Genomic DNA, 16263 nt, shown 5'->3' with positions numbered 1-16263 from the left:
TTCATGTACTGTACTGTACTTTTTTCTTCCTTGTTTTATCTCAGGCAGAATGGGCCTTTTAAAAAAACAACTGCAGCCAGAAAGTCAGTTGTGTGAGAGGTACATGAAGGCAATACTGAAGAAGTGCAACTCAATTTGATAGTCTGCGCCTTGGAAAATACACATCAAGTCTGTGCCTTGGAAAATACACATTTCCTGGTAATCAAGCAGCTCCAGTCACCAGTGACACACAGCTAGGGGGCCCTGGAGGAAAAGTTAAAAGAGCTACTATTGCTATCTGGTCTGAGCAGAAGCCTGTATTTTGCAAAAAGGGTCCAGCAGGCTGACGCCCACTTCTCAACCATCCCAATTCACCGACCACACTGGCCTAGAAGGACAAGAAGGTACTACTCAAACCATGTAAAACATGTTAACTATTCTGTAGAGAAGCCTGTTATTTCATAACACCCACACACTCCAGAAACCGTATTTCATACCCCCCCCCCATATTCCATTACTTAAATCTAAGGGAGTAGTAGACTACTATTCCTACATAGTATAATATTCATTTAATAATACTACATAATATGGAAAGGATTACAGCTGTTAAACCTGGTATCATTTATCGTGCCATCCCAATAATTCTGTCCCTTTAAGTGTCTATCCTGCTTCAGCTTTTATACCGCTCCCTTAACCCTGTGCCATTCAATTACTCGCTGCTCGGAGAAAGAAAAAATGTGGTCCAGGCGTCTTGCGAGAGGGCCAATTACATGGCCCTGCGCGCGACCAGGGAGGAAAACCCTGCGATTCGTACCCAGAACCCAACCAGGGCATAGGGGGGGAAAGCGAAGATGGGAAAAGCAAAATGTCTCGCCGGCAGAGAAGCTTCACGCCCTGGGAAAGTCACGGGCGCTTTCTGAGGACTTCTACGTGTGCCTCCGCTTGCCTTTTCTGGCTGGAAAGCAGGCGGAGCGTGGGACCGAAGCGGCGGGCAGGAAGAAGATGCAAAAGTTGGGGAGCCTCGTTTTCTTTCTCAGCGAGCGGGCGAGCGGGAAAAAAAGAGGCACCTGCTGAACGAAAGCTCCGCCTTCCGTGCCTTTAAGAGAGCGGCGGGTTGTCTCCCCCTCCACTTGAAGCCGCTTGTAGGCCCGAGGGCGGCTGGCAAAAGCCGGGCGCGCCGCGATGGAAGGGGACTGGCTCGCGCTCCGCTCCCTCCTGCAGTCCTGGGTGCTCCTTTCGCCTTTCGTGCGCGCAACGTGACTTTCCGCGGGTTTGGGGAGGGCCGGCTCAACTCTGCTCAGTCCGCGATGGCCCTCCGCAGCGCCCTTGGGGGCCGGGAGAAAGGCAACGGCACCGTGACCTTTGCGGAGGAATGCGGCTCCGTCTCGGTGGCTTTCCCCTTGACCATGATGATCACAGGCATGGTGGGCAACGGACTGGCCATGCTGTTAGCCTACCGAGCTTACCAGAAGAAAGAGAACCAGCGGAAGAGGCCGTTCTTGCTGTGTATTGGTTCCCTGGCCTTGACGGACCTAACCGGGCAGCTCCTGACCAGCCCCGTAGTCATCGCTGTGTACTTGGCCAAGCGGAAATGGCAGGCGGTGGACCCTTCACAGGGCCTGTGTGACTTCTTTGGCTTGGCCATGACTGTCTTTGGTCTTTGCCCCCTCTTCATCGCAAGTTCCATGGCTGTGGAAAGAGCACTGGCCATCCGGGCCCCGCACTGGTACATCGGCCACGTAAAGACCAAGCTGACCAAGACTGTGCTACTTGGTGTGTGGCTGACTAGCTTTGCCTTTGCTCTCTTGCCCATCATGGGCATTGGGAAGTATACGCTTCAGTGGCCAGGCACCTGGTGCTTCATCAGTATGAAGGATCATGAAAATTCCTGGGCGGGAAATGCAGTTTTTGCATCTACATTTGCTTTCTTGGGTCTTTTTTCCCTTGCTGTCACTGTGGCATGCAACATGGCAACCATAATTGCACTGGTCTGTCGCTGCTGGTCCAAGAGCTCAACACCCCAGTCCAGGAGGCAGTGGGGCAGGATTACCATGGAAACCTTTATCCAGTTGCTGGGGATCATGTGTGTCCTCCTTGCTTGTTGGTCCCCGCTTTTGGTAGGTTCTCTCTATGTGTCCAGTTGTTACAGAGTAGCCTGTTGGCAAAAGGCCAGGCTATAAATTGTAGTAAGTCTAACTTGCAGAGCGTCCAGTTAGAGAAAACTGGTAATAGTACGTAACTTTTTACAAACGTTCCAAATTTTTATTACAATCCTCCAATATGTCTTTACATTTAAAAATGTGAAAGAAAGAGATGGCATCTTAACAAAATTTTATCTGAAGTTCATTGTTAGATATCATGCCATGCAGCTTCAGTCAGTGTGCTTTTTCTGTTTCGATAACCCATGTCTTGTATTTAGCTTTATTAAAATTCTCAATCTGTCCAAACAAGTCTTGAGATGAGCCATACACATATTTCTGATTGCATTTAGCTAAAGGTGGTTATAACTAAAAGTGATTGGAGAGATACTTAATTCCATTTTAACTGTCATAGCATTCCCCCTTTTGTTGTTTTTTCCTGGTCTTATTGAGGTTTCTGCTCAGCACTGTAGTAGATCTTCGGAAAAATATGAAATGCTTTACCTGAGATGAAAATGAGGCAGTTGTGTATTCTGTAAGTTCAATGGTTCTTTCAAAAGGAAACATAGGAAAGGATTTGGAAATAGGTCAGACTATTTGTTCAGCTCTAGTCTCAGGGAAGCCCTCTGTAATAAGTTGAAACAATGCTTTGAGCCTGGGATTTTTTCTCTGCAAAACATATGCTTTACCACCAAGCTGAATTGACTTCAGCTGTCCGGGAAGATAGTAATTGCCATATGATGGTGCCTCATGTATCTTTAGTTAGAGAGGATGAAGGAGATAGAGTACAAGTCAAATTTGGAAAGACATTTCTGCGTTTAAACCACACAAAGCTTTTCCTGAATGTGTATTCTATCAGAGAATGAAAAGGACCAACTGATCAACACTGAATACCCGGTTCACTTGTAACTCTGTGTTAATTTAGCAGAAGTCAGGAAAAGGTATGTAAGCATCAGATATCAGCTCAGCCATTGATCTGTAGACTAGATATAATGATGGCATGATATGCATATCAAAATGCAGCTCACAATGACTCTTATTACACTGGGGGGTGTTGAAAGATTTCAAACACATTTTAGGTGAGTAAGGAAGGATATTGAACAACTGATAGACAGGCTTTTAGCCTCATAAACTATTTTGTTAACTCATAGGTTACAACCATTGCTGACAACACTGCATTTATATTTAATTAATTAAAACATTTATATGGCTGCCCATCTTCAGATCAAGACTCTGGGGAGCTCACAGCCAAAGGATAGAACAATATGCACAACAGTAAAAACAGGAAACAGTAGAACCAAAAACAGAAAAACCTGGTGCCACAACCAATCTTGCCCAATGTAGCCCATAGCACTTTCTTCCCACTCCAACCCTATCTTAACACATGAGGGAAAAGCCAGCTCTCACGTGCTTTCTGGGAGGTTAAAGGGGGGGGGGGTTCCATAGGGCAGGGGCTGCCATGGAAAAGGCAGGCTGCCTAGGTCCTGCAAGATGGAAACATTTAAGGGAAGGGACCTGGAGTGTGCCTACCCTATCCAATCTGGTGGGATGGGCAGATGATGATACTGTATCCGTGCTGTTGAATGACTTCACCCAGTGGGCAAGAGTCCACATTGCAAGGGCCTATGACTGGAATTGCCCATGGATAAAGTGGAGAACTACCTCAAAACAGTGCCTCCCAGTCCCCGAAGCAAGTCCAAAAGGATACTGTGGTTGATGGTATCGAAAGCCACTTAGGAGACACAGGATGGTTGCACCTGTCCCAAGCCCTCCAAAGGTCATTTACAAGCACAACCAATGCCATCTCAGTACTGTTCCCTGACCTGAACCCAGACTGAAAACCATCCAAATAATCTGCTTCATCCAGTGCCCTCTGAAGCTGAGGGCCAATCACCTTCTTCCCCAAAAAGGGAATGTTGGAGACTGGATGAAAGTTGTCGGACAAGGTTGGGTCCAAGGATGGCCTCTTGAGAAGGTGGTGTGCACCACTACCTCCTTTAAGGCAGGTGGTACCACCCTCTCTGCAATGGTGCATTAACCACTGCTCAGACCCCGTCACATCCTTTAATATGTTTTAACAGGTTATTACTTTAATCCAGAGATTCTCAAACTGCGTGGTGCCATAACCCCTAACATGTTTAAATTAATTAAACACTCAAATAAAATTTGCAAGAAAGTTTTGCAGGAAATAAATACACTACTTGCTTTTAATACTTTCCCAGAGTCTTTTGGAATGGGCCAGCTATATAATAAAGGCGGGACAAAAATTAAATAAATAAACAATAAGGTTCTATATAATAAGAATAGGAATAATTTAATCTATATGTCAAATAAAACAATGATAACAGTTTGCAACTTGTACAATATTTTCATGGTAAATAATAAAATGATCAAATTTAAAACAGTATTTTTAATCAGAATGGTTAAAAGAATAGATGAAATGGGCAGAAATGCTGAACTTCAGCACACTCCAAAGATTGCAGATGTACGAAAGGGCACAGCAGAAGCAGGCAATTGTCAAGCAGTCTTCCCAAATATTAGCACTGGGTGCCCGTCAAAACTCATTCCAGGCTTTGTTGTCCTCTTTGCTGGGAAAGTTGGGTGTTGTCTTCTCCTTCTTTATGATTGTTAGCCATCCAGCGTAACTAGTCTGAGATGTGCAGCTATATAAATGGATGGATGGATGGATGGATGGATGGATGGAAGGAAGGAAGGAAGGAAGGAAGGAAGGAAGGAAGGAAGGAAGGAAGGAAGGGCAAGTTCTGACAGTGATTTGGTTTACTCACAACCCTCCTCCCCCAAATTTGCAACCCCTTTCCACTTTTTGACCTCCTAAGGGTCACAAACCATGACCAAAGCAAAGAACCTTGTTTAATGCAATTTATTTCACCTGTTTTATTCTTCTACTGCTGATGACAATTGTGTATTTTAATCTGCAGTTTTTCTGCTTATCCTCTGGGAACCTATTTGTAGGAAAGGATATTCATTTAATAAATAAGAAACACATGAAACAGCTTGTCTTCAACTGTTAATTCCTAATAGGGTTTACTTTTGGTCTTGAAGGCTCGCCCACAGGGAGCAGAGAAAAGGTTTTTAATGAGGCATGGTGAAGTGAACGATTCTGCATCCCATGCAACACATTTTCAGTTGTCCCCAATCCCATCTCTCTTTCATAGAAATCAGTGGATAATTTAATCACAGAGCTAGTTAGTTCAACTATACTTCAGTTATAGATTACTTTGGACTAAAAAGAAATGTCTCAGCTTTTAAATCTGAATCTCTCTCTGTTTATATTGTTCAGCAGCCATAATCTGTATTAAACTAAACATTTTGCTTTTTCTCCAAGCCTACCAGCCCTTTCCAAAGAAAGGACTGAATATACACCCATTACTCCAAAATAGTTGCTGCTACCAGGGACAGCAAAATAATAATAATAATCACTTGGGATATTTGTATGAACAAGTACAACAAAATGTAGTGGCATTTTCTTTCCATTTATGATTTCTATAGTATCTTGTATTCATTTTGATATATGTATGTATTAGCTTTCTAATCTTGACCAGCATCCAAGTTGTTCAGGGAAGCAGCTGCTTTTTCCCAGCACAATTATGGAAAACAGATTAGACTATAAACAAAGATATCTGCATAATCTAGTGCTTTCATTAAAATGATAAAAGCAGTATCACACCATAAGCTTCTCCCTTTTGTATTTTTATGTGACATCATGACACACATACAAAAAGGACAGAGTTTGCACTGTGTTGAAACAACACTGCTTTCTTCATTTGACACATGTGTACCCCTGCAGACACTGCTGATAGTAAAATAGTGATTTGTCCATGACACCCACACCTTTACAAATTAAAATTAACATGGATTGTAGACTTAAGAGTAGACAGGCTATTTGGATTGGCTCCATCCAAATACTTTTTGAAGTGTGCCATTCAGAGGCAAAGTACAGCTCTTGGCCCAGAAAAAGTTTTGCACACCTAATGATTTGCTTGAACGTTCAGACATTAATGCTGACTAACCTGTTATACTGTACATAGCACTCTCTCTTTTCTTCCACAACAATGATCTTGTAAGGTGGGATGGGATGAAAGAGTAACTAGCCCCAAATCTGTCATTTACGTTCCATGGCTGAAGATCGGTCTTCCTTGTTCTAGTCCAACAACTTTAAGCATTACATCACATAGATTAACGCTTGGAATCTTAAGCCAAATTAAACCATACCAGTAAAAAAAAAATCTTGTGACAGTGGGCCTCCCAAGGGTAATAAGGAGAAAGCCAATGATAAACTGTACTTCAGTGCCAGATCCACCACTTTTGTACATACCTTGTGATGTTGTATGCAAAAGGCTCAGCCTGTAATGAAATCTTGGCTTGCTGCACACATCTCCACTCTCAGCTCCTTAAAGCTGAAGATATTTAGTTTGGTATAAATTTAGTGAACTACATTCTTCATCCATCGCAGCTTCATCATGAAAGCTTATGTCCTAATATGTGCTTAGAAATTAATTCACCGAAAGAACCTTTACAGTTCTAGTTTTATTGCCTATTGAGAACCTGATAGCATGTTTACAGATACTGGGCTATCCAGAATATGACAATATCCAGTGACCTGGAGATAGAAATTTTTTTATTTAATTTTAAATGAACGAAGTGACTTGAGCTGATCCTGATTTAGCCTGTTACTTTATATTTATCATACGCTGAGGTAAAACTCTTGAAGTGACTTTCTTACGTACACATATAACATTGTGATTTCAAGCAGGCAGGCAAATAAGCAGTTGTTTCATTGTTCTCTTTCTCAAAATATAGGTTGAATCACAGAATCACCTAATCACTAGTGGGTGTAATGCAAGAAAACTCTTAAAATATATTAATGTATTTTGGTGTTACAATTTAATCTTAAACATATCAAACATCAAAAGGTTTTATCCTTTGTTGTGGATATTGACATTTGCTCTAGATGTTGCCTTTCACTATAGAAACCAGAACCTCAGTGAAACATAAAATAGTATCTCTGTGGGAGTTTGGCAGATTGATACATCGTCCAAATGGAAAAAGACACTTCCTCCTAAATTAACTTTGTTCATTTTCTGTTCTGCAAAGTCTTGTGTAATTTGGTGCTAGTCACAACCTTACCCAGTCAGCAGCTGAAATCTGTTTGAGACAAATATTGGCAGGAAGGAAAAGAGAGGAAGTGTTTTCTGATTGTGTGAAGGAAACCTTGTCTCAAGGGCAGAAATTCCCATAATCTGAATCTAGCGCTGGAGCAGATGACGTGGCCCTGTCTTTATCTCTGCACTATCGTCAAACTCTGAGGTAGAAAAAGTAATACTTTCAGTCATTCAGATTAATAGGAAAGTGTTTCAAATCTCATTTGTTTCAATTAAAATGAAACTTCCAGAAAGAATAGAACAGAGATGGGAAACCTCTGACCAGATGTTGGAGTTGCTGAGAGTCATAGCTCAGCTTTAATATGCTCAAATCCTTGCCTTGTAGCAGTGCTTTATGCTGTCAAATTCCCTGTTTCCCCAAATACCACCAAGCACTGTTTGATGGCAGGAGTGTAATAAACATCTAAAAAGAAGTGAAAAGGTTTGTACCTTTCCCAGAGTAAGAGATCTCTCTCTCCTGGAATACCAGCATACATCACAGACGAGCCCTATTTCGTAAATGTACTGGCTCAAGTTATAATCAGTGTGCTAATACCTCAGTTTTTTCCCCAGCTTTGTGCACCTAAATTCTTTTTCTTTTTTATCTAAAAATATTATTAGTTTGGTTGTGATTTCTTGACTCCTAAACATATTTTATATTGTCATGCACTTTATTTCCTCTCTCCTAGTCTCATCTTCTGTTAATATTTTTTCTGTGGCAGAATCTAAATTACGATTCTCCCTCCCCAAAGAGCCAGTTCAGCTCTCTCTCTCTCTCGAATTTTTTTCTCTAGTTATAGATGGACCATGAAAAATTGCTTTTGGGAGGTATATAGCTTTCAATGAGTTTTAAACAAGGTTAGGTTTTATATTTTGTTTCATTCAGCTCATTTTTTAATGGATTTTAAATAGTATTAAATAATCTCTGGGCTATTTTAAAGCTGGTTTGTACTTTATTTGATTGTTTTGTTATAAAATTGTTTTTTGTAAGAGATCAGCTTAGTTTTCCAAGTTTTATATCACTTTGAGGCCCTTTCAGGAAGAATCATAAATGTTTTAATAAAAAATAAATCAGCTAATCCACACACTGTAGGTACTAACAGAAGAAAATATTTATTTATTTATTTATTTGTTATCCCGTCTTTTTTATTTTTATAAATAACTCAAGGTGGTGAACATACCTAATACTCCTTCCTCCTCCTATTTTCTCCAGAACAGCAACCCTGTGAGGTGAGTTGGGCTGAGAGAGAATGACTGGCCCAAGGTCGCCCAGCCGGCTTTTATGCCTAAGGTGGGACTAGAACTCTCAGTCTCCTGGTTTCTACCCTGGTGCCTTAACCACTAGACCAAACTGGCTCAGGGTTGAACTGTGGAGTTCTTGGTGCTCTCTGAGCTTGGCTGTTTGCTGATGCTGTTACCTAGTCAGGTAATGAAACATCTGCAAGCAAACAACCAAGCTCAGAGAGCACCAAGGACTCCACACTGTAGGTATTGCTTGAAACACAAGAACCTTATTTGGAACACAAACAATCCAGTTGGGCACTAACTTAAGTCAGATCATTTTACTAGTGGCTCTGGTAACACATAGACAGACTAACTGGATCAAAAAGCTACATTTGGGAAATAGAGAATCCTACTCAGGTTCTCCAAAAAGTACTAGATGCTAGCAAAATCCTTGCACCAGAAGACCACTGGCAAAGCTTTATGTAATCACCTGTCCATTCCCATTTGTCAGACAGACAGCAGTGCATATGGAAGGCAAATATTTTTTAAAAAGAAAAAAATGGCACTATTCCAAGCTCAAATGCACCCAGAAACATACAATTCCCATTCACCCTGGCTGTCAGTGTTATCAGACTCCTTCTCCACAGACTTCCACCACACAGCATCTGCTATATCAGCCCCTGTTTAGCATCACCCACTTCCCCTCCCTTCAGTGGGAGCCTGACAAACCTTGCACCCCCGTTTTGACTGCAAAGCCGGTCCCCACAAAATGTCCCATTAGAAGAAAAATACTCTTACATCCTTGTAAAAAAAGAAATTCTTTTAAGAAACAACAATAGAGAGCTATCCCAAACCCCAGCAAACTCTGCAGGGATGCATGAGGCAACCAAAGAAGGTAAGAATGGTGGAAGGGGGTGGGGGGGCAAAGTAGAATATACGCAAGTAATTCAGAGCACATCTTTGGTATCCAGAACACAGGACTGAGAATTTACGACAGCAGCCACCAGACTCATGATCCATCATCTAAGCTAGATATGCAAACTGTCCTCCAAAGCAGAGTTTTTTGGAGTGGTGTTTCTCTGTGTTGAGAGAAAATATGTGTAATGTTTTCAGAAGCTGGGCAGAAGAAACTCTTTATCTATGTCATGTGGAATGACTGCAAATTGGACGAATATTAGCTGCATCTCTTAAAGCAACTCTTAATTTTTTTTTTTCCAAATTTTCTGCAGGATTCAATATTGTACACATAGAGAATCAGTAACAGTTATACATGACTTTTTTATATCAGCTAAATGCTAAATCAGGTTCCATGTTTTCATTACATGTATATTGCATATAGAGTTTCTGGCATAAGAATTGGCAGGAAAAAATGCCCTTTCAGAGTATTCTGTAACAAATTTCATAATGGAAAAATTATGTAACAATAAAATCTGATAGTCTGAACTCTGGTTATATTTACCCCTATCCCTTTTATGTGGAATTAAAAGGCAGCTGTGCTTTCAGTGTTTGTGAAGGAGATGGAGAAATACAGAGAGCTTAGTGAGGGGTAAAAAAGTGATTGCCAACTAATTCATGGAAAAATAAATATCACTTAGCTTTTTGTCAGAATATATTCCTTGTTTGCATAAAATAGAATCAAACTGCAGGCTTATATCTAATTGATATAATTTTATGGTTTGTACATGAAGAAAATGGACTGACTCTAAAGATGTAGGATATTCAGTCTTCAGTCTTCATTGGGTTAGAATAATGGGAATGTTCATTTTCCTGGGTATATTATACAGTGTCTGACATGAGCTGGAATTTGATATTAAGGATAGGTTTAATAATTTGCTAGAAGTTAAAAGATTTTTCTTGATTCACACTGAAAAGACAATTCCCCGCCCAAGAGTTAAGATGGTTATGATTAAATGCTGATGTATTTGCTTGTCTCACAATGGTTTCTTTACAGATTTAGCTGGTTTTCATAATGCTTTAAAACTTGCAAAATATTTTTGATTAGAAATATCATTGAGAGAAAAGTAGTAAATGGAAACAATGCATGTATAAACCGTTGTTCTTTTTAAAATTGTAGTATCCCTGAAATCTTTGGACTTGTGACAGGACAGAGCTAAGATGAGCTAAAATAAAGATTATCTTTGTTGGCAAGATTTTTCTGACTTACATCTAACTATGCAATATTAAAAACTATGGATTTCTATATGGTTTTTATATTTTTATATTGTTTTTTAATTGCTGTAAGCTGCCCAAAGTCATGTATTTAAGATAGACAGCTATATAAATTGAAAATTAAATTATGGCTCAAACATGCCCTGGAAATCTTTTTTTTTCTGCCATTCTGCTGGAGAAAGTATAAGAAAAAGCAGCCAAAATTTATTGAAGGGCTGGAAAAACTGCCCTATGAGGAAAAAGGAGTCATTAAGAGTATGTGGTTCAGAAAAGTTGTGAATAAAGGGAGAATAAAGAAAACGAATAAGGAGAATCTCCTTCTTTCACAATATTAGATTCTGGTTCCCTCTAGTGAAGCAGAAAAGGAGGAAACTGAGAACAGAGAAAAGGGGGAAAAAAGTCTTCTAGTCAAGCTCACCTTCTGGAAACTTTATGAATTGTTTATGTGCCATCAAATTGTTTTTGACTCATAGCGACCACATAGATATATTTTTTCCAAGACGATCTATCCCTAACCTTTCCTTTCAAGTCTGCACCAACGGTGCAGTCATTGCCACTGTAACTGAGTCCATCTATGTAAATTTCTGTCAACAGTACAGAAGAGATTTCCCATTGCTATCTTCTAGATTTTTTTATTTCCCAGCATAGTTTGTAGCCCAGAAATGCCTTGGTGATCTCCCATCCAAGTATAATAATGCCAGACCCTGCTTAGTGCTATATAGAATTCACTGTTACAACATATAATGATGGTTACCAGTTTTAAAAGATCAGACAAATCTATGAAGGTTAATGCTATTGCTGGTACTAGTCATAATAGCTAAAGATTATCTCCAATTTCAGAAGCAATATACTTATTTCTCAGTGTCTCTTTCTGCCAAATGAAAGTAGGGTGTGTGCCTTCTGTTGCCATCATTATATAAGGTATACAAAGTATCTGGTCGCCCCTTTTGGGAACAGTATGTTAAATGAGATGGTAGAGCTGGGCAGATTTCTCAACTTGAAAAGTGCCTTTCTTGTTCAACAGCCAAAGCTGCTTGAAGGCTCCAAGTAGCTCCTTTGTGGTTTTCCTGAGATCTTTGTTTGATGTATCAAAGATCATACTAAGCCTTTGTGTCCTAACTTAGAGCGAAGAACCACGCTGAGACAGTGACTTGGTCTCTAGTGTTTATTGAACTACCCTAGAAAGTTCAAAGCCTCTAAACTACGCATGCGCTTTTCCCCCTGGATAGGGGCCCCCTCCTGCTCACCATCAGTACTCATGACACTTTGAGTAGCCACAGCTGTCTTGGTTCTGGATTCAGAGAATCCAGAAAAGAACTTCACTCATGAAGAAAGCACATCACTGAATGATCTGCTCAGGCTTACTGTGCTTCTCCTGTGGTCCCAATTCAAGCAGCTAGAACAGCTCCTCTCCACAAGCCTCAGGAATATCATTCTCCCTTAACCGTTAACTGTTATGCTGTATAAAGGAAGGATTTAAAGCAATGCCTTGAGTGATAATAGCATACTTTTTTCCCTTGGTTTTTTTAGGTGACAATGTTGAAAGTGACTTTTAACCCAAACCCTATGAATCAATGCAGAGAATCCTGTAACCAAACCCAAACTACGGAACAGCAGCCGGAATGCAATTTCTCCTTAACCAACATCCGCTTGGCTTCACTGAATCAGATCCTGGATCCTTGGGTATACTTGCTACTTAGGAAGTTCTTCCTCCAGAAGTTTTGTCAGGTAGCCCATGCCATTTCGTGCCACCCACAGGACAGATGGAAAGGGCAACATATCATTTTATCCAACAAAATCAGACGCACAGCCGTTTGAATCAACTTGCATGTCAGTACTTTTCTTCAACACAGTGTTTTCCTTACTGTGAATCTGGGCATCCAGCACGTGTCCATTTCTGTCTATAAATTAATTGTGGGGAATTTATAAGTTAAGTGGAGTTAAACTGCCAGATTGTTATGCTGTTCCTGTCTGCCAGAAATGGTTAAATTATAAAGAAATGAAAACAGTTCCTGCAAGTCCGGTATAAAGTCTGTAGCAAAGAAAATATCTGTGCTGAAGACACCTGGAAAATATGAACTCACAATGTATGTATGTCAGCTAAAATTTCTACTTCAAGCATAAGTCTTTGAATCAGGAATGCAGAAACTAGCAGACTGCAGAAACTAGCATTCCGCCAACATTTCTATGCCAATCCTTCTCAATGTTGGCAACTTTAAGATATGTGGACTTCAACCACCAGAATTCCCCAGCGGCTGGCTGGGGAGTTGCGGTAGTTGAAGTCCACATATCTTAAAGTTGCCAGTGTTGAGAAACACTGGCATAGACTGTTGAGATCTGTAGTTTAGTATTGGTTGAAGTGCCAGAGATTCCCTATCCCTGTGATATTCCTATATGTACTTACCTGGGAGTAATGCCACTGAACTTAATGAAATTTACTTTTGGGAAGGCATATACAAAGGATTATTCTGTCATACAATAGATTATATATGTTCAGTTGCAAGTTTTATTGCCATAAATAAAATGCAATATTTTTATTTTTATTATTTATCAGGGAAATTAATAGGCAGAAATGAGGAAACAATATAACCAAAAACATAATAGTAATAATAAATTGAAAAAAAAGAGAAAAAAAAGAAAATCCATATAACAAGTTCCAAAGAATATTAATGTATAGCAAGCTCAGCTCTTTAATATGTTATTAAATCTGGACCATATAAAAACTTTTCATTTCAACAGTATAAGGATATTTCAAAAATTGAAATGCAACATTAGTCATAAATCAGCATTATAAGACAGTCTGGTTAACTTAGAATGCCTAGGGCAATTTTTTTTAAAAAAATCACATAGTATCTAAATGATTACAAGTTTGGAACCAGGCATATCTCAGCTGAAATAGTTTTCAACAAATTGATAACAGAGAAGGACGGTTTCTAGTCAGTCTTCAAGAATTTTTTTTTCAGATTTTTTTCAGTCTGCCCTGTGCACTGCCATCCAATTTCTTATCCTTCTAGTCCTTTAATTGACAGACTAAAGAAATGTCATGCTTTCTACAATTCCGTAATCCTTACTAAATGCCAGTGAATCTATTCTTATTAAGCATGCCTTAATGTTATAATATATTCTACAATATTCAACATTTTCCATCTATCAAGATGAAGTTGCCATCTTACCTAGTTATGTGCAATGATATGCATGTAAGTCATTCTTAACCATCAACCATTCATTAGCTTTTGGTGGCATTGTGGCTAATTACTGAAATGGTTCTTCAAAGGACCTGTTGTCCCTAAACCCAAAAAAGTTCCTGAGGGTGTCTTGGAGATGATTTACTTCTGTTTGTAGAGGTCAGTGTACGTTATAACCAACTGTTCAGACTTGTAGTCAGGTACCACATGGATTTGACTATATAGCTGAGATCTGTCTATGAGCATGACAGAGACTCTTGAAGTGAAGCATCTGAGAATATTGTATTCACAACAACGCACAGTGCCATTTCCTTCTGGGGCAGTTTTTTAGAACATTCAGCTGTTTTAATCCCAACTAAATAAATATCTGAAGGCTACTTACGCTTTCATTGATGACATTTCATGCCCTAGTTTTTAGCTGCCACTGTTGAGTACTATGAAGGAAATTACTTCCACTGTTGTAGGGATTTTATTCAAACTATTATAAGTGGAGTATGATGGCATAAGTAATTCACATACATTATTATAACATCAATTAGACTTCCTTTGCTCTAACCAATTAAAGTGGTCCTACTGTATCTTTATGAACTTTGTTAGATTCTGTGTCTTGACTGTAGAACATCTCAGTGTTTGACTGTTTGCCTTGTTATCATGAAAATGTAGAAAATCTGCTTAGTCTAAAAGCAATGACAACATAGGTAATTTGTTTGTTTTTTTAAAAGAAATAATTATATTTGAACAAGAAGGTACATTGTTTTGCTTCTGTTTTTAGCACAGCTTTTAGATTGGGGTGCAGTAAGCATAATAGGAAAATGGAACCATTGAATGAAAATGCATCCATCAAATACTAAGGAAAAGTTTCATGTTCCTTGGGATTTTTAAATGTTAACAGTAAAGCCTAAAAATATTCTTATGCAAGGGAGGCAAATAGAGATATATCATAAACTATAAATTAAGCTTTGTTGTAAAATGTCTGTGTTTTAGGAATACACTGTATAATCAATGGTCCAAATGAATTTCTATCTACTCTTGGCTCCAGGTTTTGGAGAGCCTTTGGCAAGACTCCCTAAAAGGGTCCTCTGCTTGAATGACCCTACTTGTTTCTCACCTCTGTTCCTGCTGCCTACTTGCTACTTTCTGAAACTACAAAATAAGTGAAAGATGTTGTTCTGTTTCCTCAATATGGTCAATGCCTGCATCTTGAAAGATCTCGGGAAAACAGGATATAGTAGCAAAAGTAAGAGATAAACCCATGATTGACAGTCGGTCATTGTATGATGTGAGTCTTGGCAAATATCCAATAATACCTAAGCTTGATTCCAGATTTAAATTTATAATTGTTCTTTTCTTTCAGAGAGTTACAGTAGCATATATGGAATTTTCTTTATTATTTTTTAAATTGTTTTGCATTTATTTAATTAAAAAAGAACACTCAAACCATATCTTGTTATATATTGATGTATTAACCTAGTCCATTTGGATCACTTCCAGAAGGCCCCAGCATACAGTAACATAGTAATATTTTTATCAAGGGTTATGTTGGCTGTAATGGATTCTAATTTTATAAACTATTGGGTAAAAGGACAGTTATTTATTTACTTAAGACAAGTACCAGAATTTTAACAGGAGTCATAAGCTCCAGTATCGATCTTTGTTCCAAATAACACAAGCAGAATTGTATTGTAGTCTCTCTATTCATAATCATGTGAGTATGAAAGGAAATTAAGAGAAATAATCAGGAGCCATTGTATATCAGAGCCTGGCTGGGTGGCAGCACATAGTCAATCTTCACTAATTAAAAAAAACAACTAACCAAGGGTTGTTTGATTAGTACTGATTAGTACTTAGATGAAGGCCACAGGTTTATAGTCTAGACTAGGAAGTTAAAAAAAAATGGCAGAAGGTAGCAGTGGCAAATCAATTCTCAAATGCTGCCAAAATTCATGAAATCACCAGCAATTAAGATAATTCTGTTAATCAACATTGCTTTTTTGAACAGTTTTAGGGAAGAACCATCTATGGAAATAACCTCCTGCAACATCAGGATGGCACCAGGGAATAGTCATGATTTCTGGATGTGAAAAACATGGTCCAGTAACTGTGCAATATTGCAAAATGTGTCAGATTTTAAATTTAGTAAAAACATCCCACTTTGAGAAAGTCTTGGATTGACTATCTGATTGGACACTGTGATTGCTTCCCACCTTGCACTGTCAATGTGTGATTTGTCTGGCTTTGGTTAGGCATATTGTAAGAACACAGCCAAAAGTAATATGTTAAATCAACTAAATTTTAGTGTGTTGTGTAACCTACTTTATGATACCATTACAGTATTGTAATGGTGTAGTTGTAAATCTGCAGTAGTGCATATCTGGTTGTTTTTGAAGCCATTTAGTGGCCTGCTAG

The 16263-nt window shown here is 39.1% G+C and overlaps 1 protein-coding gene across 1 annotated transcript; it reads left to right on the top strand.

The window, feature by feature from the left end:
• Positions 1-956: 956 nt before the first annotated feature.
• Positions 957-15665, top strand: PTGER3 (prostaglandin E receptor 3). Its single transcript, XM_063298125.1, has 3 exons — positions 957-2096; positions 12203-12502; positions 14897-15665. The coding sequence occupies exons 1-2, from the start codon at positions 1287-1289 to the stop codon at positions 12488-12490; spliced, it is 1098 nt and encodes a 365-aa protein (XP_063154195.1). The 5' UTR covers positions 957-1286; the 3' UTR covers positions 12491-12502; positions 14897-15665.
• The last annotated feature ends 598 nt before the right edge of the window (positions 15666-16263 follow it).

This window comes from Candoia aspera, chromosome 3 (assembly GCF_035149785.1).
Source record: "Candoia aspera isolate rCanAsp1 chromosome 3, rCanAsp1.hap2, whole genome shotgun sequence".
In the NCBI taxonomy this organism is placed as follows: Eukaryota; Metazoa; Chordata; class Lepidosauria; order Squamata; family Boidae; genus Candoia; species Candoia aspera.
Note: the sequence above shows the minus strand (reverse complement) of the source record. Positions and strands in the feature narration are given on the sequence as shown.

Excerpts from the sequence above, each read along its gene's own strand:
- PTGER3 (XM_063298125.1), top strand. The coding sequence starts at position 1,287 with ATGGCCCTCCGCAGCGCCCTTGGGGGCCGGGAGAAAGGCAACGGCACC. Across the intron at positions 2,097-12,202 it reads CTTGTTGGTCCCCGCTTTTG|GTGACAATGTTGAAAGTGAC; the intron begins GTAGGTTCTCTC and ends TGGTTTTTTTAG.